The following is a 22299-nucleotide window of genomic DNA, read 5'->3' on the forward strand; positions in this document are numbered from 1 at the left end:
AAAACATAATAAAAAAATAAAAACATAATCAAAAAATACATTTTGGTCCAAAAATAACAAAAATTACTTTTTTATAAATTTTTGTTATTTTTGGACCGAAATGTATTTTTGATGCTTCAACAAATTCTAACTGACCCACTAATGACTTTATTTTGTGTTTGGTTTTTGTTTGTGCGTGACAGTCGTCCACAAGGAGCAGTCACGCTGTTTTGTCTTTATTTTGTCATTAAAGTTTTATTTGAAAGTCCTCCAGTTCCCGCCTCCTTTTTCCCGTAATTATGAAGTTTGTTCTTTGTTACAGAAATAATTTTCATTTTTGGCTGAACTAACCCTTTAAACTTATTTTACTTTTTATCGTTCTTGTCAACTTTACTGAACTGCATAAACCGAACATTCACATCACTGAACCGCATGAAAACAGTCAAAGTCATTGCTCATTTGAGACTCTTGAAGTGACCAGTGCTCTTTATATCTTATTAATGTAACAAACATATTATTTTAATTAAACACCAGATTATAAATCTACCTAAACATGCAACAAATAACACAGAATAGTATACGCTTTTTATCGGACTTGGATCGGTCTTGTCTGACGATACCCTATCTGGCAGAAAATTCTATATCGGAGCTGATACTGATACTATTGGATAAATGCATTCCTAGTATTTGGCCTCAGTTAGGATGGAGTCATGTATTTGGGTGGTGTTCTCTCTGTTCCTCTGCTGTGTGTGCAAAAGGTTGGAGCACAGTAGCAATTAGCTCACCCACTTAGAGGCTAATTTGAGCCTGCGGATTGTCTCTTTTAGACATTAAATGAGACAAATGCTTTGAAATAGTGGAGACAACAGGACCTTCATTGGTGCTTTAGTGCTACTTTGACACTATAGTTAAATGTGTGTTGTTTTTGAGACCTGTCTGAAAGATTGCAATTGATTGTATTCTTTTATATCACCAGGCTAAGCTGGTGTTAACTTGAGAACAATCTATATTAACTAAATATAATATTATTATACGAAGTTATTTAAACATTTATTTTAGTCACATCGAAGTGTATTAAACTTTTTATTCTTCACACTTTATAACGTGTGCCAGTTTCTTTATACTTATTGTATTCCTGTTGTATAAAAGACCATTAATTTGTAATGGAATTTTTCAAGAAAATGTGGTATAACCAGAAATTAATGTGAGTGTCTTATTTTAATCATATTTATTTAAAAAAAAAAAGAAGAGGGAAAAAGAGCTTAACGTTTTTAAATATAAAATATCGCTTTGCCATCACCACAATAAAACAGAAATTGATATGTATTAAAATAGAAAACAGTTCTTTTAAATTGTAATAATATTTCACAATATTTTAGATTTTACATCAAATACATGCAAAAATAAATCAAATACATAAATAAATCAGGCCTATGCCAATATACTTTGATTTTACTTTGATAATAAAAGTCACAACTCCACTTCGCATTCAAAATAGTCCATCAATGCAGCACTAGCTTACGCAAGACGTATTGCATCACTGCACATCCATAACTGCTGGTCTGTTTGAATTCACACAGATTTGTGAGTTAGTGTAGCGGATGTCCTTGGCAGTATGCTGAATCACAACAACAACCATTCCTTCTCTGTCAACGAGACTGTTTTTGAGAAATGTTCTAAAAGCAGTGTTTCACTGCGGCTATCCCTTGTCCTTGGCTGTATTAGTAAGGGCGCTGTATTAAAAATGCTTAATGGCACAGTTTGCTGAGGTGCTCTCCGGATGGAACCAGACCCACCAACGGAAAAAGCCTTTATGTCATCATGCAGACTCTCAGAATGGCAGCGGCAGTGTGATTTTCCATCAGGACTGATAACAGAGTATAACAGATAACCACAAGCAGGGGAAAAGAAAGTTGTGACCTTGAGGATGAGAGGAGAAAATTAAGGCATAGAGAATGAGTACAGAATGAGGGAGCGATGGGACAGGAAGGAGATGGGGTAAGGATGGCTGAAAGCAGAGATACAGATTTAGGGAAGATGAAGTGAGTTGAATTAAGACTCTTCATTAGAGCACGGTCACCAATCGTTCCTCCTACAGTTTTTATCTGATCAACTTAAAATTTGGTGAGTGTAATCAGAAGGCATTTGCCATGCTAAATTGCGAAGATCTTCATTGAAGGGCTTGTCCCTGGTTGCCTGACAAATGTTTTGCCGGTAAATAGGAAATTGCTGTAACTCAAACTCACATGTTTGATAGGAGTTCTGTCCTGATCATATTTCCATGCCCATATTCAGTTATAGTCACAACACTACTTTCTGGCAACAGGAAGGGACATGTTTAATTTGCTAAAGCATGCTATTAGGAAGGAAGTTGCTGTAACTCAGGCATGCAATGTCCATTCTGCCCTATACTCAAAATGTTCAGTAAGATCTGGCCTGAACACATCTACATGCCAATATTCAGTTATAGTCACAACGCCACCTGCTCTCAACAGGAAGTGACAGTACTATTAGCTGGAAGTGATGCACTATTAGCAACACACTAAAATAAGCCAATAAGTGCTAAACAAGCTAGAAACATGCTTAAACATGCTAGCAAAACTTACTAAGTGTTAAAGCATTTTACACTAATGCCTTGAAAGAGGAAGTTATTGTAACTCATGCGTACATTGTCCAATCTGCCCCAAACTTCACATATTTGATAAGAATCCTGGCCTGAGGACATCTAAAGGCTAATATTCAGTTATAATCATAGCACCACCCGTAGGCAACAGGATATTTTATGTTTTAAACTAACTCAAACATACCATGTTTGATCTGCACCAAACTTCACGTGTTTGATAAAAGTCCTGGCCTGAAGACATCTACATGCCAATATTCAGTTATTGTCATAGCACCACCAGCTGGTAGCAGGAAATATGTAGTAAGTAAACATATAAATTACTTTGACAAATTCCTCCAATATTTACCACTTTAAAAGCAAGTTCCCCAACGTTCACTGATTTCCGAAGCCTACTGGGTGGAGGTGGCTCTGGGTACGAGGGCCCCTTTCAGCGATTTAATTGTTTGATACTTTGATACTGATACTACCATAGATTACTTTTTATGTACAGTATTAAGGACATCAGAATGCTAAATTTTTTAGGATCATGATCTTGAAATAGCAGTTTTATTTGAAAATGTATTTGGGTATACAAGAAATAGTGCAACCTGTGTCAAAAATGACAATTAGGAGTTGCTATTCAGTCAACTAAGAGTGAGAGAGTTTTCTGAACACTAACACTCCAAGGACTGATCCTTCAACTCATATAAAATATGGAAAACTAGTATACAAAACCACTTGAGATTAGGTTAAAGTCTCAGATGGAAATATTCCAAACATTGTATCGTGTTTCACTGAAAATTCTTTAGAATTTAGACACATACAGGTATCATGTATTATCATTGGAACACAATGTTCTTTATTTGTGAGCAAAATTCACAAGGATTGCATAACTCGGAAATAATATGTTCACAAGCAAAAGATCAAACTTAAGCTGATATAAACTTACAGTATGACTCATTTCTAAGCTACCGATGGAGATGCAAAATGTTACAAACGCTGAGAATAAAAGTTTTAAGGTCCATTCTTATCAAGATTACTAAATAAAAAGATAACTGTTTCAATAACTATATTAGCTCCACACTAACGCACAATAATGTTCTATTTATTTATTTATTTCAGTCTGCACCTATATGACTCAAGGAATGGTACCTACTGTAAGAATAGTTAACCGCCCAAAAATATGTCATCATTTACTCACCGTATCTTTCCAAATCTGCATGATTTGCTTTTCTCTGTGGAACAAAAAAAAAGAACAACATTGAGGTCCAAACAACATTAGACTCCAGTGACTTTCTTTGTTTGGACAAAAATAAAATGACATTTTTCAAAATACCAACTTTTGTGTTCTGCAGAAGAAAGTCATACATGTTTTAAATTACATGATGGTGAGAAAATGATGACAGAATGTTCTATCACTTTAAGAGTACATATTAGTAGCCTGGCCTATTAGGCCTCATACAGTTTAGAATACAAAGGTGTACTTTTAAGGGTACTGCCCCAGTGGCATTTTTGCTGATGTGATTTTTTTTTTTTTTTGTAGCTTAAAGTGCTTGCTTTAGTGTGTTACTGTGTGTTGGCTATGTGGGCAGTGCATATAAATCAGCTATTATAGCGGCGAAATATGAGAGAGCCAAGCTGTCTTAAAACAGGAAACCACAGGCAGAGAGAGTCTCGATGACTGAGCAGAGGACCAGAGCAGGTGTGAAGGTCTCGGTGCAGAAGGAAACAGACTGGCTGTATCTATTCGCATGCATGGGTTTATGGGTTTGACCTTTTGATGCATGTGTAAATGGTGCAGATGCAGTTCTCTGCCATTTATCAGACCTCTTTTTTCTCACTTCTGAGCATTGAATAACGAGATTAGTTTTTTCTTATTTTAGAAGAAGATACTCATCAATTTTACAGCAGCACGGAGTGAAATCAGACCAACCAAATGCTTTAACTTACTGTGAAAGGTTATGTTGAGGGTGAGGAAGAGAGATAAGAGTGAGTTTCAGTTGCTTTTTCATTCAGAGAAAAGATCTGATTGAGATATTTTGCTCAACACTTCCTTGGTCCATCAGCTAAACAGTACTAGCCAACAGAATCTAGTAGAGTGTTTGGAAATTCATTCAGGTCTAGATCTTAGAAATGTGTCTCCATCACACAGATGCAGCGAGTCAGCCATGGATAATATGATATGATGATGCACATACACACACACGCACATACAGACAGACAGGCTGTCAAACTGAATGGCCATTACCCAGCACAAAAAAAAACTGTGCAGCTGTGCGCACAGGATGTGACAGATACAGAGCAAAGTAAATCCAACAGAGCCATCTTATGCAATTTCTGTCAAAAGACGAGATACCCAAAAGAAAGAGCTTTTCTCAGATACAAGCTGGTGTGTTTATTTACTACTTTGTGTGTTTTTGTGTCTTATGTGTCAGTCTGGCTGGAAACACTGCGGTGTTAAGAGCTTCGTGTGAGCTTGAAACTGTAAGTCTCGTTTTCAACAGAAGTGAAAACAGCAGGTTCATGACTGTATGCTAACCACAGTCAATTCTGTAACAGTCCCGTTTTCAGCCTCATAATGCAGGAATTAATCTGTCGCACTACAATTAGCCATGACTTCCTTCTTCTTTGTTGTGTTGCGCTCGACTTCGCAACTACAGCCATCATCACATCTCATTTGATTAAAGTTGGCGTTCAGCACTGACATGTCCCTGTGATTGTATAGTTTGTTTCATGGGGAACTGAAAGCTACGGTATTCCCCTGTTACTGCATGATATATGCAGGTGGTGTGTGACTTGTGCGCTCAGCTAATTCAAACTTTTTTCTCAGCAAACATAAAGCATATATTGCATGTGTTTCTTGAGCATGGCTTCCTGTTTATTTTTTCTCTCTAGGGTAATCATACATTGCAGTGACTAATAACAGCACAGCAGAGCAGTGTGTTTATTGTAAGCCAGTGAGAAAGTCTTCTGACTTAACATACACAAGTTTGTTTTCTTCACAGAGGAGGAAAGGAGACTCCGGGCCAACGATAGAGAGTACAATGAGAAGTTCCAGTATGCTGTAAGCCACACATATAACCTCATACATCATAAATGTACTTATAAATTAAGTGTACAGTTTTCTTCTACCGCTCCTTCACCTCTCCCCATCATCTCTTTCACTGTTCACAGAGCAACTGCATCATGACCTCTAAGTACAACATCATTACCTTCCTCCCAGTCAACTTGTTTGAGCAGTTCCAGGAAGTTGCCAATACCTACTTCCTGTTTCTTCTCATACTGCAGGTATATACTTCGAATGAATTCTTACTTCAAATGATAATTACAAGTGTAGAGAGAAAAGCAAGTTAGTTTGTAAACGTCAAATCATGGCTGTGACCATGCCGATATTCTTCCTGGCCTAAAGGTTGCCGTTAGTGAGAACATGAATGCCACAATTATTTTGGCAGATTGTTTGAATATATGTTCACATTAATTACTAGTTGGTGCATTAGTATATTATACAAATGGCTTTAAAAATGTGTGTAATAGTGTGTATGTTCTTGTCTCAGTTGATTCCACAGATCTCCTCATTATCCTGGTTCACTACCATTGTGCCTTTAGTGCTAGTGCTGAGCATCACTGCAGTCAAAGATGCCACCGATGACTATGTGAGTCTCACACGCACACATGCGGTGACTTACTGTAACTCCCAAACTCCTCTACACACAGAAATATAGTTATGCTTATAACAGTGACCTATCACACCACAACTACCACGCAAAAAAACAGACACATATCACACACATCTCTGTTCATCCCACAGTTTCGTCACAAAAGTGACAACCAGGTGAATAACCGTCAGTCTCAGGTCCTCATCGGTGGCATGTGAGTCTCATATTAATATGCACGCTTCCTTTTACATGATGTTTCCAAGAAAACATCTGCTGTTTACAAGAAATATAAATGTGTACGAGCTGTTGCTTGCAAGATAGTGAATGTTCATGACATAAAAGCATGCTTTTATATCATAAAGATTCTTTTTCCAACAATCACAAAGCATTAATAAGTATCCTATACTCTTTTTTTTCACTTTCTTAGACTTCAGAAGGAGAAATGGATGAATGTCAGAGTGGGTGACATCATCAAACTGGAGAACAATCAGTTTGTGGCAGTGAGTTTTCTATATATATATATAGATTTATTTTAGCTTTATTTTCAAATGTGTTAATAGTTTTAGTTAATAATACCACTGCTGAATACTGTATATGTGTTACAGGCTGACCTGCTCCTGTTGTCCAGCAGTGAACCACATAGCCTCTGTTACATTGAAACTGCAGAACTGGATGGGTATGCCTGTGTTTGTTTTCTTGAATTTGCTGTTTAACATGATTTAATGTTTTCAGAGCAGCTCCACACAACGTCGTTATTTTTCTGCCACAGCGAAACGAACATGAAGGTGCGTCAGTCTCTGTCTGTCACCTCAGAGCTGGGAGATCCTAATAACCTGGCCCAGTTTGATGGTATGTGATTTTGAATGCGCTCCAGTTTTGAGCGCAGATGTGAAAGTTAGCATAGAGTGGAAATGAGAAAGTGAATTAGTAAGAAAAGGAGACAGCTGACCAATCTTGTGAACTGATAATATGTTTCAGATTTGCAGAAGTTTATGGAGCAAAAATAGAAAGGCAGTAAGGAATTGCTTATTTTCAGTCAGGGCATTCACTAAAGGAATTATGCAAATAGGTTACAGCACACACACACACAAATTTAGTCAAATAAATAAAAAATATGTATAATTTATAAAATAAAATGTATAGATGAATAAATTAAATGTATAATTAAATTAAATTATAAATAACATTTTTGACATTTCTTAAAAAATCTAGAGGACTAGTGAATAAAAACCTCTAGAATAAAAATAAAAAAGTTAAACAAATTATTGACCCTACTTTGAGTTAGTTTACTGGAGAGAGAGAGAGAGAGAGAGAGAGAGCCAAAGATACAGTCAAAGTGTGTGGAATGTAATGTATGTGGTGGATAGTTTCTCAGCAACAATTCTTTAACACCCAACACAATATACTGCCACACACACACACACACACACCATCAAACTTGTGTCGGCACAGACCACCCACACTTCCTGTTTTTAAAGAACAACAAACCATTCCAAAGCACTCAAGCTGTGCAGAGACCCAGGATGCTGAACAGTTGCTCATAACACCTATTATATAAAATGGTACTGTTTCGATGTTTCGAATATGTGTGACCTTCTTTTTCCTCCTGTATCTCTGTGTGTATGTGCAGGAGAAGTGGTGTGTGAGCCTCCCAACAACAAGCTTGACCGTTTCTGTGGGACTCTGTATTGGAAAGACTGTAAATACCCCCTCAGCAACCAGAACATGCTGCTTCGCGGCTGCGTACTGCGCAACACAGAGAGCTGCTATGGCCTTGTTATTTTCGCAGGTTGGTGTGTGTGTGTGTGTGTGTGATTTTTTTTCAGTTTAACCTGTCTTAATTATGATTTTGCACCTCAGGTCCTGACACCAAACTGATGCAGAACAGCGGACGGACCAAGTTCAAGCGGACCAGTATAGACAGACTGATGAATACACTGGTGCTGTGGGTGAGAATCTGTTTACAAACACACACTCATTTACAAACCCCTGCTGAAGTTCGGAAGATTTGGGTACTGAAAGAGATAAACAGCATAAACTCTGCCAAGAAATGTCTGACTGTATATAAATAAGCATACAGTTCAAGGTCTGGAATCAGTAATTAGTAATTTTCCCTCCTCAGATTTTTGGGTTCCTGGTGTGTATGGGAGTGATCTTGGCCATAGGAAATGCAGTTTGGGAGAAAGAAGTGGGTGCTCTGTTCCAGAGCTTCCTTCCCTGGGACCCACCAGTGGACAACTTCTTGTTCTCGGCCTTCCTGTCTTTCTGGTCATATGTCATCATCCTCAACACAGTCGTGCCCATCTCCCTCTATGTCAGGTGAGAGAGAGCAAGATAAGGAGAGGAAGAACGATTAATTATCCCAAGAAAACTGTTCAAATGACACCATGAATACGATAAAAATATATACAGTAGAAAATGATCTGAAACGCTTAACATAAAAAAACTAATAATCATCATGGTTTGAACATAAATGTAAAATTTATATAAGCTGTATTATTTCTTATTTATTTTATATGAAGCATGTCAACTATGTTATCCAATTTATTATTATGATTTTTTATTTATGTTTTTTTTTTTTTTTTCTAGGGATAAACATCACTAAGTATTAAATTTATAGTCATTCCAAAAAATCTTTTTTCTACAATTACTCGAATTGTTTAACTGTTTACCTTAAAATGATGCTTTTGTTCTATTATGGTTTTTAACAACAACTTAAACTAGAGAGATATTTATATTCATATTTCGTTAACTGAAATAAAGAAAAAACATATTGATATTAGATGAAAATCTGAAAATTGAAATGTTGCCTTGTCGGCTAAATGAAATAAAGTTGAAGCATTAAAATTCCTAACATGACAAAATGTAGAATTTTAAGGGAGTGATACAAACATTTGATATGTTAAGGACTAGCTACTTTTTTTTTTTTTTTTGTTAAATAATAGTTTATCTATTGCTCCATTTCTTTTTAAAAAGTCTTGAGACACCTATTAAAAATCCCCTTTAAAATCTACTTTTCTTCTTTGATTTAGATTCTTTTGTGTTTGTGTGTGTGTGTGTGTGTATGTGTGCGTTTGTGTGTGTTTGAAGTACTAGCTTAAGTTGGTTTTATGCTTGATACTGTGCTGTGTATTTTATTTTGATTTATTTTGTTGTTTTCATGTTTCTTCAGACTTTTCCTAACAGGTAAGAGTTAGACCCCATAGACTCCCCTTTTTCTCTCTCTGACATAACAACAGCCTCCTGTATATCATAGCTCATATAACCCACTAAAATCCTGACCGAACCTTTCTGAACCAGCTCTCTGAATGAGCTCTAACTGCAGTGAATGTAACCCACCTCTGACTGGTACAGACTCGGACAGGAAGACCTGCAGCATGGCACTGAGCAGCACCATGGCACAGCTCACACATACCCAAAATCACATTTTAATGACAGTTTTAAATGGCAGATTCGTAAAGTCTATATAAATTAATCATATTAAACCTAGCTTTTAATGGTCTGGTAGACTGTTATGCCATTGTCTGTTTCAGCTGCATACTAAATAACCTATGTCTTTAGAAAAAGAAAACTGTATTGTGTGTTTTTGTGTGACTGTTTTGTTGTGTTTGCCTTGTGGTCAGAGGTCTGCCGTCAATTTAAGTGATTCTACTGAAAAGTAGGTCATATTTGCATTTTGACAACCCTCCGTCTGTTTCTCTTTCCATCTGTCTGAATCTCTTAGTGTGGAGGTGATTCGTCTGGGTCACAGTTATTTCATTAATTGGGACCGGCGCATGTTCTGTAGCCGTAGTAACACAGCAGCGGAGGCACGGACCACCACACTGAATGAAGAGCTGGGACAGGTGGAGTACATCTTCAGTGACAAGACAGGAACACTCACCCAGAACATCATGACCTTCAACAAGTGCTCCATCAACGGTCGCGCATACGGTGAGAAACCGCACATGGCAGTTATAGTCAAGGTATAATGTGCAAGCAGCTGGGCCATTATCATATAAAAATGAGTCTTGTATCATTTTGATGTGCTTTATATTGTAAATTAATATTGTAATAATGACCAGCTGACTGTATTTAACCTTGCTTATTACACAGCTGCTTACCAATCAATGAAAGGGGTGGTTTCTTCTAGGCTTGATTGTGTTTATGGGGTGCAGTCTAACATGTGTTCATGGTCAGTTTTTTAAAAAACGCATTCTTTTTTCAAATAATTTATACAACTTAGAGGAGATGATGCCAATCCCTCAGAGGACCTCAGATGATTCTTACCCTGAAACAACACACAGAACTAACAAATATTGCTACAAGTGTGATTACATCATATAATAATTACTGTTAATAGTGTTCATCATCTGGTTGACTACGTCTTGTCATGAATAAATTCTTGTCATATGCACATAAACTGACAGTCACCACTGATAAGCTACTACTAAATATTGTAGAAACGTAATTTTCTGTAAATCTGCTTTGCAATGGTTTGTATCGTAAAAAGTGCTATACATATAAACTTGAACTGAATTGAACAATGCAGTCTATATAAATAGACAATTGATAGAAAAACTAACAATAAATGATAATTAATGAAATATATATTTTTATATTTATAAAACTATGCAAATTCTTTAGCAGAGTTGCAGATTTACTACAAACAGCATCGACACCATACACTGAGAAATATGTTGTAATGTATAAGGTTTGTTACAGATCTCGTTTCGGTTTCTTTCTCTCGTTTCACAGGTGAGGTGATGGACATTCTGGGAGCTCAGAAGAAGGTCAGCGCATCCATGATTCACTTTGTGGAATTAAAGAAGTTCTTCTCATTTTCATTTGTCATTACTGTTGCTCAGAAAGAGTTAATTTAATCTGTTGTTCTCAGAGGGTCCAGCCCCTGGACTTCAGTGCTTGGAACCCTTTAGCAGACCGGGACTTCTGTTTCTACGACCAGTCTCTGCTCGAGGCGGTGATGGTGGGAGAACCAGCAGTGCATGAATTCTTCCGGGTCTTGTCTCTCTGCCACACGGTCATGAGCGAGGAGAAGAAGGAGGGTAAGGATCTGGAAAAACGATTATCTGCCTTACTCAGAGAGCTGTTTCATCCAGTGGAAGAGTTTAGATAAAGTTGACTTGGGGAAGCTGTTGACTTTAATATTGTTAGAAATGATATAGTAATTTTGGATTGTAATATGATTATTTTATCTCATTATTGTCCTCCTTATTTCCTCTGTCTTTCACCACCTGAAGGAGTGCTGGTGTATAAGGCTCAGTCTCCAGATGAGGGGGCGTTAGTAACAGCTGCACGTAACTTTGGCTTTGTGTTCCGCTCTCGCACACCCGGCACAGTCACCACACAAGAGCTCGGCAAAGCGGTCACATACACACTCCTCGCCATCCTGGACTTCAATAACATCCGCAAAAGAATGTCTGTCATAGGTAACACAAGCACACACGCACATTCCTGCAACTGACATAACAAAAAAAAAAAATATTTGAGTGTATTTGTAAAAAGCACAATATGCAATATGTCACAAATATGAGAAAGCCTCCACATTATATCATTTTTGTCTTTTTAAAGTAAAGTTTTGTCAGATTGATTAACTTTTGAGGCCAAACTATAGCTAACTACAAACACATACTTTTTTTATGCAGTGAACTGTGGCAAAGTCCAGAGTGTACAGTTTTTAAACATTATTTTGGCTGTGATGCCAGATGGTTTAGCACTGTGTGATAGAGAAAGAGCGGGTAAATTCCCTTAAGACTGAGAAATATGGATACAGCATAATACAGCTCTGCCAAGCATCATAAATAAGTGCAACATTAGCCCTCAATTCAATACAGAAAGTGTTGTGTGTGTCATATACCCTTTCATAATGTTGAATTATGACCTTTAAGTTTGTGTAAGTGGTGTTTACATTGCAGCAGGCATTTCATTTGTGTTTGCATGTTGTCATTTATGTGCATTTAGTTTGTGTTTACAAAGAGAAGTGAGAGAGATTTATTGAGTGCACTGCAGAACTATCTCTTTATCAGTTTTGTTAATCATTTTTCCCCTTAACAATATTCAAAATATCTTTAAACTAAGATAATTTGATTTATGATTTATAAAACTTTGTTAGTTTTTGCCAAATGGGAAAAAAAAGCTTCTCCCATCACTGAAGAGGCGCAAGCACTATCTGTAATTGAATGTGTGTGTGTGTGTGTGTGTGTGTTTTAGTGAGGAATCCAGCGGGCCGTATCCGTCTGTACTGTAAGGGCGCTGACACTGTGCTTTTCGAGAGGCTTCACTCTTGCAGCCATGAGCTAATGAATATCACTTCAGACCATCTCAATGTGAGTGTTTGCTGTTTCAGATGTGTTTATTTTGTGTTTTCTGTTGTTTGTATGAAGTTCTAAAGCTCTAGAACCCACAGTCTGCTGCTGTGTTTATAAGACAAACCACAGAGCCCTCTTGTGGATGTTTCTAGTAATAAAAACCTGTTAGTTGTACTTTTACATAACTGAACATTGTATGGGACTTTTGTTCTGAAATAGTTATTTGTAGCAGTTAAAAAACATTTTTAATAATAAAATATAAATACAAATTTAAATGATATATAAATAAATATGTAAATAAAATGTGGTTGCAAGTGGCAGGGTTGCGAAGGTAGCCTAATTTTAGCGATCATTATGTAAGGGAGAAGATATAACTACGAAGGTAAAAGGTTTGAGACCAAAACATTTGTAGTATGAAGAAAAATATTTATTTGGTCATTTTTCAAATAACAGGTTTGAATCAGTATTTCAGTATTTAAAAATATATTATAACATAATATTAATTACAGGAATATTATTATTTATAATATATTTTATACAGTGTAATAGGGGTCAAAATTATTATTATTTTTTAAGAGAATTATACGTTTATGTTTCTATATGTTTCTTGAGAACCAAATCAGGATATTGGAGTGAATTCTGAAGAATCATGTGACAGTGAAGACTGGAGTAATGGCTGCTGAAAATTCATTCAGCTTTATGTCACAGGAATAAATTATGTTTTAAAACAGTGGTTTTCAACCTGTGGTCCGCGGCCCACTAGGGGGTAAAGTGGTATTGCAGGTGGGCCGCCAATTATTTTCTGTTCATTTCCAGTCCATTCTAGGGCTGTGCGATTAAAAGAAAACGTCCTAAAATCACGATTTGAGCGTGCGCATATGCCTAACTCCAGGTTCACACACTGTCTGTGATGCGCCTTTTTTCTGAGCCAATGTTGACGGATCAGAGCGTTCTCACTGCGGTAAAAGGCTAGAAATAAAAACGTGCGAAAATAATTCATGTCTAACACATGAGCATAGAGTGAATTTGTTAGTGAACAGGATGCAGTTTAAGTGAGAGGAGACACGTTTTAAGTGTGCACACTCTCTCCTCGCAAAGCAGTGTGTATCTGAGAAAGCACGACCGGTTTTGTGACAGAGCAAAGGAAATCTGCTGCGAACAGAGAGATTCGCACTCGTGCATTATTTTAATGTGCTTTCGCGTTATATTTATGCGCTCTCACTGCTGACCGCATACACATACTGTATACACACTGCAAACACCCGAGGCACCGCTACAATTAATGAGCTCTATGAACAATGCATGGCAAAAAAGAAAAAAAAGTCCCTGTATACAGGATTTTTTTTTTTTTTTTTTTTTTTTTTGCCACAAGTCTATACATTTTTTTACATCTTCAGTGATAATTTTGACTTATGTCTGTTCTAGAGATGTTACAACTTTTTGATAAAGCTCTGATTGGTTTTCTTTTGGAAATATGTTTCAAATTAATCCTGAATACATTTATGACTGTAAAAGCACAATTCCAAAATTGATCAAAAAAATCGCGATAGTTTTTTTTTTTTTTTTTGTCCATATCGCACAGCCCTAGTTTATTCAATAAATACAGTTTAAAATCTAGCTTCTGAGTACTAAGTTATTAACCCAACAATAGCGGGGTCAGTTAATTTTTTTGAAGTGGGCCGCGCAAACATATGTGTTTGGTTGTGTGGGCCGCGAGTTGAAAAAGTTTGGGAACCACTGTTTTAAAATATGAAATATCAAAAACAGAAAGTATCAATTTTGATTAAAGTATCAAAACAGAAAGCAGTTATTTTAAACTGTAATAATATTTCACAATATTACTGTTTTTACTGTTGCAACCTTGTGTAACCATCATAGACTAGCAGCTTTTCATGCTAGGTTAAGTTTTTGTTTGATAATAGTTTATCTGTCATATGCAATGGTTCTCAAAACAAAATAAAACCCATAAAACCCATTAAAAAGTGGTAGGATCATGAGCTGATGTTGGGATATGTGTAGGAGTATGCAGCTGATGGCTTACGGACGCTCGCAGTGGCCTATCGGGATCTGTCTGAGGAGCAGTGGGAGGCGTGGGCAGAGCGGTTCAACGGAGCTGATAAAGCCACAGACTGCAGAGACGACCGGCTGTCTGCAGCCTATGAGGAGATCGAACAGGACATGATGGTGTGTTTGTGTGTCCAATTCCTTTTGTTTTGTTTCCTTAGTCTTCTTGCTAATAATATAAAATATTTAATACGTGATACAGCTGTTGGGGGCCACAGCTGTAGAAGATAAATTGCAAGACGGGGTTCCTGAGACCATTGCTGTTCTCTCACTGGCTAACATCAAGGTCTGGGTGCTTACTGGAGACAAACAGGGTAAGATCGGCATCAAAATCAAAAGTCATGTGGCTTGGCCACAGCTGTTACCATTTACTTAACACGACTACAACTTAAGCGTGTATTTTTCACCTTCTGTGACAGAGACTGCAGTAAATATTGGTTATTCCTGCAAGATGCTTACAGATGACATGACAGAGATCTTCATTGTCAATGGACACACTGTCCAAAGCGTACGTGAAGAACTCAGGTACAATGCTGATGTTTCCATTCTTTAAATTCATCAACCCATGAAGTTTTTCAGGAAAGACCTTTTCATTTTCTCTTCCTCTTTATGTTTTTTAGGAAATCAAGAGAGCGTATGCTGGAGTCGGCGCGCACCAGAGATGGAGGGAAAGAAGTTGAAGCTCAGGGATGGGGTGGTGCTTGTGCCTTTGGAAATGGATGTGGAGCTGGTGGTGCTTCTAACTGGGTCTCTAATGAGAGTAAATGTTCGCCTCCTCAGGCTCCGCCCTCCTCCTTCCTGGAGTCAATCAGTGGAGAGTTCGCCCTCATCATCAGTGGACACAGCTTGGTAAGTGAGAGCAGCATTCAGGAGCCTAACTGGAAGGAATTTAGTATTATGAATTCAATTACTATTTAATCAAGATGCCTTCAGAGGAGATACTGAAGATGATCATAACCAATGTCCGTCAGATATGTAGATTATTATCTAAAAGTATATAAATATTGCAATCAGTTCATACTGCTGTTAAAGTCGGTGCAATGATGTTTTGCTTGTTGTTGTGCCCAAAACCCCTCTAGATCCAGGTGTCAGTTGCATAAACATACAGTAGACACTATAGTTTTTTAAGAAATAGTTTGACTAACTAGCACTTATCCAAGTGGTAATCGATCTTACTTTTTTTGGATTGAAATTAGACCAGTCTTTATTTTTATATAACTGATTTCAAAAAGTTATGACCAGTCTTACAGAAAAAAACATGGATAACTAATCTTTAATACTATTCTAAGCAGTTTATGCAAGTGGCCACTGATTGACCAGTCAAGACCAGCGAACCGTCTTAGGCTGGTAAAAGCAAGTTTTTTTCAACGGCGATATTAATAAATATTTTCTTGTCTCTGTTAACCAGGCTCATGCTTTGGAAGCGGATATGGAGCGTGAGTTTTTGGAGACGGCGTGTGCTTGTCGAGCAGTGATCTGCTGCAGAGTGACTCCTCTTCAGAAAGCTCTGGTGGTGGAACTGGTTAAACGACATAAGAAAGCTGTCACACTCGCCATCGGAGATGGAGCCAATGACGTCAGCATGATAAAGAGTAAGAGAAAGAGGGGAATGTTCAACACTTGTCTTTGCCAAGAGAATAAATCTTTCTTTTTGACAGCCAGTTTGTTTTTGATATGCACATATTGGGGTTCTTTGAGTCAAATATACTAGGATTGGTTACAGCTATAAATAACAGACCATCAGAATCTTAATAATATAACATAATATAACAAACTGTAATTATTATTGTGCAACTATTATATAAAAACACTACAATTCAATTGCTTAGGGTTAGTAAGATTCTTTACAAAACTTAAAAGAAGCCTTTTATGCTCACCAAGTTTTAATTTTTACAATGCAGTAATATAAGGGAAAATTATTTATTTTCTATTTTAAGACATTTTAAAATGTAATTTATTCTTGTGACGGCAAAGCTGGCCGGCAGCCATAAGACCGATGGAGCCAATGGAGCCCAAGACCGGTTGCCTACTGAAGCTAAGCAGAGCTGAGCCTGGTCAGTACCTGGATGGGAGACCTCCTGAGAAAACTAGGTTGCTGCTGGAAGAGGTGCTAGTGAGGCCAGCAGGGGGTGCTCACCCTGTGGTCTGTGTGGGTCCTAGCACCCCAGAGTAGTGACGGGGACACTATACTGTCAACAAGCACCGTCCTTCGAATGAGACGTTAAACTGAGATCCTGACTCTCTGTGGTCATTAAAAATCCCAGGATGTCTTTCGAAAAGAGTAGAGGTGTGACCTCGGCATCCTGGCTAAATTCGCCCATTGGCCTCTGACCATCATGGCCTCCTAACCATCTCCATATCTGCTGATTGGCTTCATCACTCTGTCTCCTCTCCACCAGTAAGCTGGTGTGTGGTGAACGTTCTGGGGTACTATGGCTGCTGTCGCATCATCCAGGTTGATGCTGCACGCTGGTGGTGGATGAGGAGATATCACCTGACTATGTAAACGCTTTGAGTGCCTAGAAGTGCTATATAAATGTAATGAATTATTATTATTAAAGCTGAATATACTGAACAGCACTTATTCGAAATAGAACATTTTTGTTTAATACATCACTGCTTAATACATTTAATGAGTACATGTATTTTCTTTAAAAAAAAAAAAAAATCCTTTCTGACCCCAAACTTTTGAACTGTAGTGTATATTATAGTAATGTAGTAATTATTATTAATTTAATTTTGGAACTTGAGTTTATTCAGCTTATGTTGTAGAAATTTTTAATTTCATTCAGTTAGGCTCATATATTCAGGGTTGCCTTCTGTGAGAAACAAGGAAACAAAGAATTAACTTTAATTTTCCACTGGAGGAAACACAGGGTAGCCAGGACACACGTAGCACAATGACGTTAAGAACCAAAAACAGACTTCACAGACTGGGGCTCAATGCACAGGATAATTGGGAAGACACAGGTATATTGGATGACTAATTACATTAAACATGGACAGGAATGAGACCAAAATAGGCAACACTAGAACAGAAACAGGGGCAAAACACAACATAGACAGTCCAGAATCCTGAAGTTAAGTGTGGTGTATGTACAATATTCAGCCACAACTTTTTTTTTTTTGTTACTCTTGGAACTATGAGAGGATGAAATGTAAGGCTTTTTGAGGCAAACAACTCTTTTATACCCAAACATTCTGGATTTCTTTTTTAGCTTAAGCAAAGGTGCCCATGAGAAACCAAATGATTGATATTCATTCAGTCGGTTCAGTTTGTTGTTGTTACATGTGGTTTCTTCATTTTCATTAACTGAGCAGAACATCTCAGAACTTTGTTGGTGGGCTCTCGCGGTGTCACAACTAAATTTCAAAAGGCTCCTGTGATTATGGATAAGAATGAGATGTGGAGGATGTGGTTTATATCTAAATCTCTTTACACCATCCTGTGCTGTCCTACTCCATATATTTACAAGCGCACACACACACACACACACACACACACACACATGTTCTTGCCCATGTAATTAGCAATGTTTCATCTTTTGTTTGTTTAATGCTGTGGGTGTTTGCAGATTATTTGACAGTGGAACTAGTGTGAAGAACAAATCTTTTTCACTGATTTAAATCATTTTGGACTTCCCCAAATCTATGGTTTTAGTCTAAGGAATGTTTATTAGTTTAGCTTAACCTGCAACTGAACTTGAGCAGCACTAAGACAACTGATACCCAAGAACAGGGGATTTCAAACTGGCCTCCAGGGACTGTCTGGGGAACTGAAGTGGGTGGAAACATGAGTGGAAAAAATGTATGTAATGTATTTTTAGGGGTTTCAAAGTTTATTTGTTAACTTGAGGTATTCAGTAAATCTTTTACACATTTAATGTGTGTGTGTGTGTGTGTGTGTGCGTGTGTGTGTGTGTGTGTGTGTGCGTGAGTGTGTGTGTGTGTTTTGGTCCAAAAATAACAAAAACTACGACTTTATTCAGCATTGTCTTCTCTTCCGTGTCTGTTGAGAGAGAGTTCAAAACAAAGCAATTTGTGATATCCGGTTCGCGAACGAATCATTCGATGTAACCGGATCTTTTTGAACCAGTTCACCAAATCGAACTGAATCGTTTTAAACGGTTCTCGTCTCCAATACGCATACATCCACAAATGACTTAAGCTGTTAACTTTTTTAATGTGGCGGACACTCCCTCTGAGTTAAAACAAACCAATATCCCGGAGTAATTCATTTACTCAAACAGTACACTGACTGAACTGCTGTGAAGAGAGAACTGAAGATGAACACAGAGCTAACCCTTTCAGTCTGTGTGCGTTGATACACAAGTTTCACAATTTGAGTTGAATTACTGAAATAAATTAACTTTTCCATGACATTCTAATTTATTGAGATGCACCTGTGTATAAATATACATTATACATATATAATATATATAAATTGAACTGCATTATCTGCAATTGTGTGTTTCTCTTCTTCTGCAGCAGCTCATATTGGCGTGGGCATCAGCGGTCAGGAGGGCATCCAGGCTGTGCTGGCATCAGATTACTCCTTTTCCCAGTTTCGCTTCCTGCAGCGACTTCTGCTGGTGCACGGACGCTGGTCCTATCTGCGCATGTGCCGTTTTCTCTGTTACTTCTTCTACAAGAACTTTGCCTTCACTATGGTGCACTTCTGGTTCGGGTTCTTCTGTGGATTCTCCGCGCAGGTGGAACATTTATTCAGAGGCGCTAAAAAGTTTTTGTTTAGTTTAGTTACTTATTTGATTTTCCCTTAGCCATACTTTAAGTAAAGTTTAAAAAAAAATACTGAATGTTGTACATTCTCTAATATAAACTGGTCCTGAGTTACTGGTGTCACATGCATGAGGTGATGTCATAACCTTGGCTCTGTTTACTGTGATTCTTTCATTTAGACTGTCTACGACCAGTACTTCATCACTCTCTACAATATCGTATACACATCGCTGCCTGTATTGGCCATGGGCCTCTTCGATCAGGTAAGAAAAAGATAAAATACTGAATCTTTTTTTGTTTACCTTTTATAAAAAAAATAAAAATAAAATAAAACGTACTCTTACCTCAATCCTCGTCTATCTCAGGATGTTCCTGAACAGAGGAGTCTGGAGTATCCGAAGCTGTATGAGCCGGGTCAGCTGAACTTGTTATTTAACAAGCGAGAGTTCTTCATCTGCATCGCGCAGGGAATCTACACGTCCGTGGTTCTCTTCTTCATTCCGTACGGCGTTCTCTCTCACGCCACACAGAGCAATGGAGTCCCGCTGGCAGACTATCAAACCTTTGCAGTAACTACAGCAACAGCCCTCGTCATCGTTGTCAGCGTCCAAGTGAGTCCAATATTAAACATTAGCATTTAAGTAGTGCTTGTTGCTTTATATATGGTTTGCGGTTATTTTTTGTATAAGGTTTTGTATAGCCCAAGCTTTTTACTATTTGTTTATAGATTGCTCTGGACACGGGTTATTGGACGGCTATAAATCACTTCTTTATATGGGGCTCTTTGGGTACATACTTCACTATCCTTTTCGCTATGCACTCCAGCATTCTGTTCAATATCTTCCCCAAGCAGTTCCATTTCCTTGGTGAGTCAGCACTTTGGCCCAACTGTGTGCCTGCCATCTTAAATAGAAACCCACATTTGATAATGTTTTTACAGTATTTGTGTCGAGGTATATCAGGCGTAACATCTGCAAATGCAGACAGCATATATATTTGATTTAAATGTGTGTTACACAGTAGTATAAATATGTGTGGCTTATTTTTGTTTTCTTTTTGTGCGTGCTTTGTGTTCATTAACTACAGGAAGTGCTCATAACACACTCGGGCAGCCAGTGGTGTGGTTAACTATTGCTCTGGCTACCGTCATCTGCATTGCTCCAGTCCTTGCTTTCCGCTTTCTCAAACTGGACCTTAAACCTCAGCTCTCAGATACCGTAAGTGTGTGTTTGACCTTAGTTTGTTTGTCCTAAATTGCACGCCATCTTTGAATTATTATTATAACTGTTATTATCCTTGTTCAATCAAACATTCAGCATCACACAGTAAAAACAAGATTTAAACAATACTTAGACAAAAAAAGAATTGAGTATGTATAAGTAGTATATATATATATATATATATATATATATATATATATATATATATATATATATATATATATATATAAAAATATATATATATATATATATATATATATATATATATATATATATAAATATAACTTAAAATATGAAATAAGTGCCTTTATTTCTATGAATTTATTTTAAATACATTATAAATGTTTAAATGGTCCCAAGCATTGATCAATGACAATGAGATAGTTATGGTTGGTTGATTATTGCATATTCCTATTTATAGCATAGATTATATTTGTTTCACATCAGTAAGTTTGACACATTTGTTAGTTTCTGGTCATCCCCTCACACTCATCCCCACCCTTTATTATTTTCTCACCGTCTTTCTGCAGGTGCGCTACACTCAGCTTGTGCTGCAGAAAAAGCAGAAGCCTTGTGGTCGTGTGGGTCGTGGAGTGGGCGGAGCTGGAGTAGCCAGTGGCAGTGCTCTTGGTCGCTTGGGGCGAGGTGGATCTCGACGCTCCGGTTATGCGTTTGCGCATCAGGAGGGCTTCGGCGAGCTGATCACATCAGGAAAAAATATGCGCATGAGCTCGCTGGCTCTTGCCTCATTCGCCTCTCGCCACAGTAGCAATTGGATCGATACCCTTCGCAGGAAAAAACACGCAAACAGCACTGGTATGCAGAACACCCCGCCCACTGGAGAAGACAGTGCCGCCTCCTCTCAAGCCCCTCCCCTTTCCACGTCTTCCTCACCAGCAGGCAAGGCAGGACAAGCATGTTATGAATACGTCCTCACTCACAGCCCTGATGATATCGCTCTCAGTGTAATTAGGAGTCCTGAAAGAGAGGTTGGGGAATATAGTACAGGAACTGTGCAGGTAAATATACATCAGAAAACAAGTTCAAGCACAAACTGTATACTAGCGGGGTAGAATTGTTGCATTAGTCCAGTTAAATAGATTACGATCCAAAATAAATGTAAAGAGATTAACAAAAAACATATTGACAAATAAATAGAATGAGATCCACAAATAAATCTTACAGTTACACAAACATTAATTCCACAAATAAATAAAATTATGATCATATTCACATCACTTTTCCTGCCGTTCATTTGTGAATTGCATCTTGCACGTTAGTAGAGCGCTGCTGATTTCACATAGAGTGCCTGATTTCACATAGAGCAGCTGTTTCTAAACAGAGCCGTTGTTAACTGAGAAGATGCGCAAACAAACGCTGAAAATGAACTTGGATTTGTGCATCTTCTCAGTTAACAACGGCTCTGTGTAGTAAGGGCTGTCAAAATTGCTAAAATATTACGTTCGAATATTCCCTCTAAAAAACACACAAATATTCGAACTATTCGAACATCTGGTTGTGCATGTTGTCAATGACGCGCATTGCATCAATAACAGGACAAAATAATACAAAGAGACATAACTACTTGTATAGGTAGTCTATTTAAGTGTAAACATATATGACAACGTATTACCTACACAAAAACAAGGAAATCAACTAAATGGGGGGAAAAAGGTTCAGAAAATGGACAAGACTCCAGACCTCAAGCTCTCTCACCCTCACGTTCTCTG

The 22299-nt window shown here is 37.7% G+C and overlaps 1 protein-coding gene across 2 annotated transcripts in view; it reads left to right on the forward strand.

Annotated features, from left to right (window-relative positions):
• The window catches only part of LOC113060218 (phospholipid-transporting ATPase ID-like), a 40471-nt gene that overhangs the window by 14229 nt on the left and 3943 nt on the right, over positions 1 to 22299 (forward strand). For both annotated transcript variants that reach the window (XM_026229119.1, XM_026229118.1), the window contains 26 exons: positions 5587 to 5645; positions 5756 to 5869; positions 6136 to 6234; positions 6390 to 6451; positions 6665 to 6737; positions 6843 to 6913; positions 7007 to 7086; positions 7868 to 8026; positions 8098 to 8186; positions 8360 to 8556; positions 9962 to 10170; positions 10975 to 11009; positions 11114 to 11282; positions 11478 to 11666; positions 12448 to 12563; positions 14565 to 14729; positions 14812 to 14923; positions 15029 to 15134; positions 15230 to 15458; positions 16018 to 16201; positions 19098 to 19321; positions 19529 to 19612; positions 19715 to 19960; positions 20077 to 20215; positions 20436 to 20566; positions 21100 to 21588. In XM_026229119.1, coding sequence (XP_026084904.1) covers positions 5587 to 5645; positions 5756 to 5869; positions 6136 to 6234; positions 6390 to 6451; positions 6665 to 6737; positions 6843 to 6913; positions 7007 to 7086; positions 7868 to 8026; positions 8098 to 8186; positions 8360 to 8556; positions 9962 to 10170; positions 10975 to 11009; positions 11114 to 11282; positions 11478 to 11666; positions 12448 to 12563; positions 14565 to 14729; positions 14812 to 14923; positions 15029 to 15134; positions 15230 to 15458; positions 16018 to 16201; positions 19098 to 19321; positions 19529 to 19612; positions 19715 to 19960; positions 20077 to 20215; positions 20436 to 20566; positions 21100 to 21588 — 3830 coding nt within the window. The remainder of the gene's footprint in view (positions 1 to 5586; positions 5646 to 5755; positions 5870 to 6135; positions 6235 to 6389; positions 6452 to 6664; positions 6738 to 6842; positions 6914 to 7006; positions 7087 to 7867; positions 8027 to 8097; positions 8187 to 8359; positions 8557 to 9961; positions 10171 to 10974; positions 11010 to 11113; positions 11283 to 11477; positions 11667 to 12447; positions 12564 to 14564; positions 14730 to 14811; positions 14924 to 15028; positions 15135 to 15229; positions 15459 to 16017; positions 16202 to 19097; positions 19322 to 19528; positions 19613 to 19714; positions 19961 to 20076; positions 20216 to 20435; positions 20567 to 21099; positions 21589 to 22299) is intronic.

Source organism: Carassius auratus, chromosome 41 (assembly GCF_003368295.1).
Source record: "Carassius auratus strain Wakin chromosome 41, ASM336829v1, whole genome shotgun sequence".
NCBI lineage: Eukaryota > Metazoa > Chordata > Actinopteri > Cypriniformes > Cyprinidae > Carassius > Carassius auratus.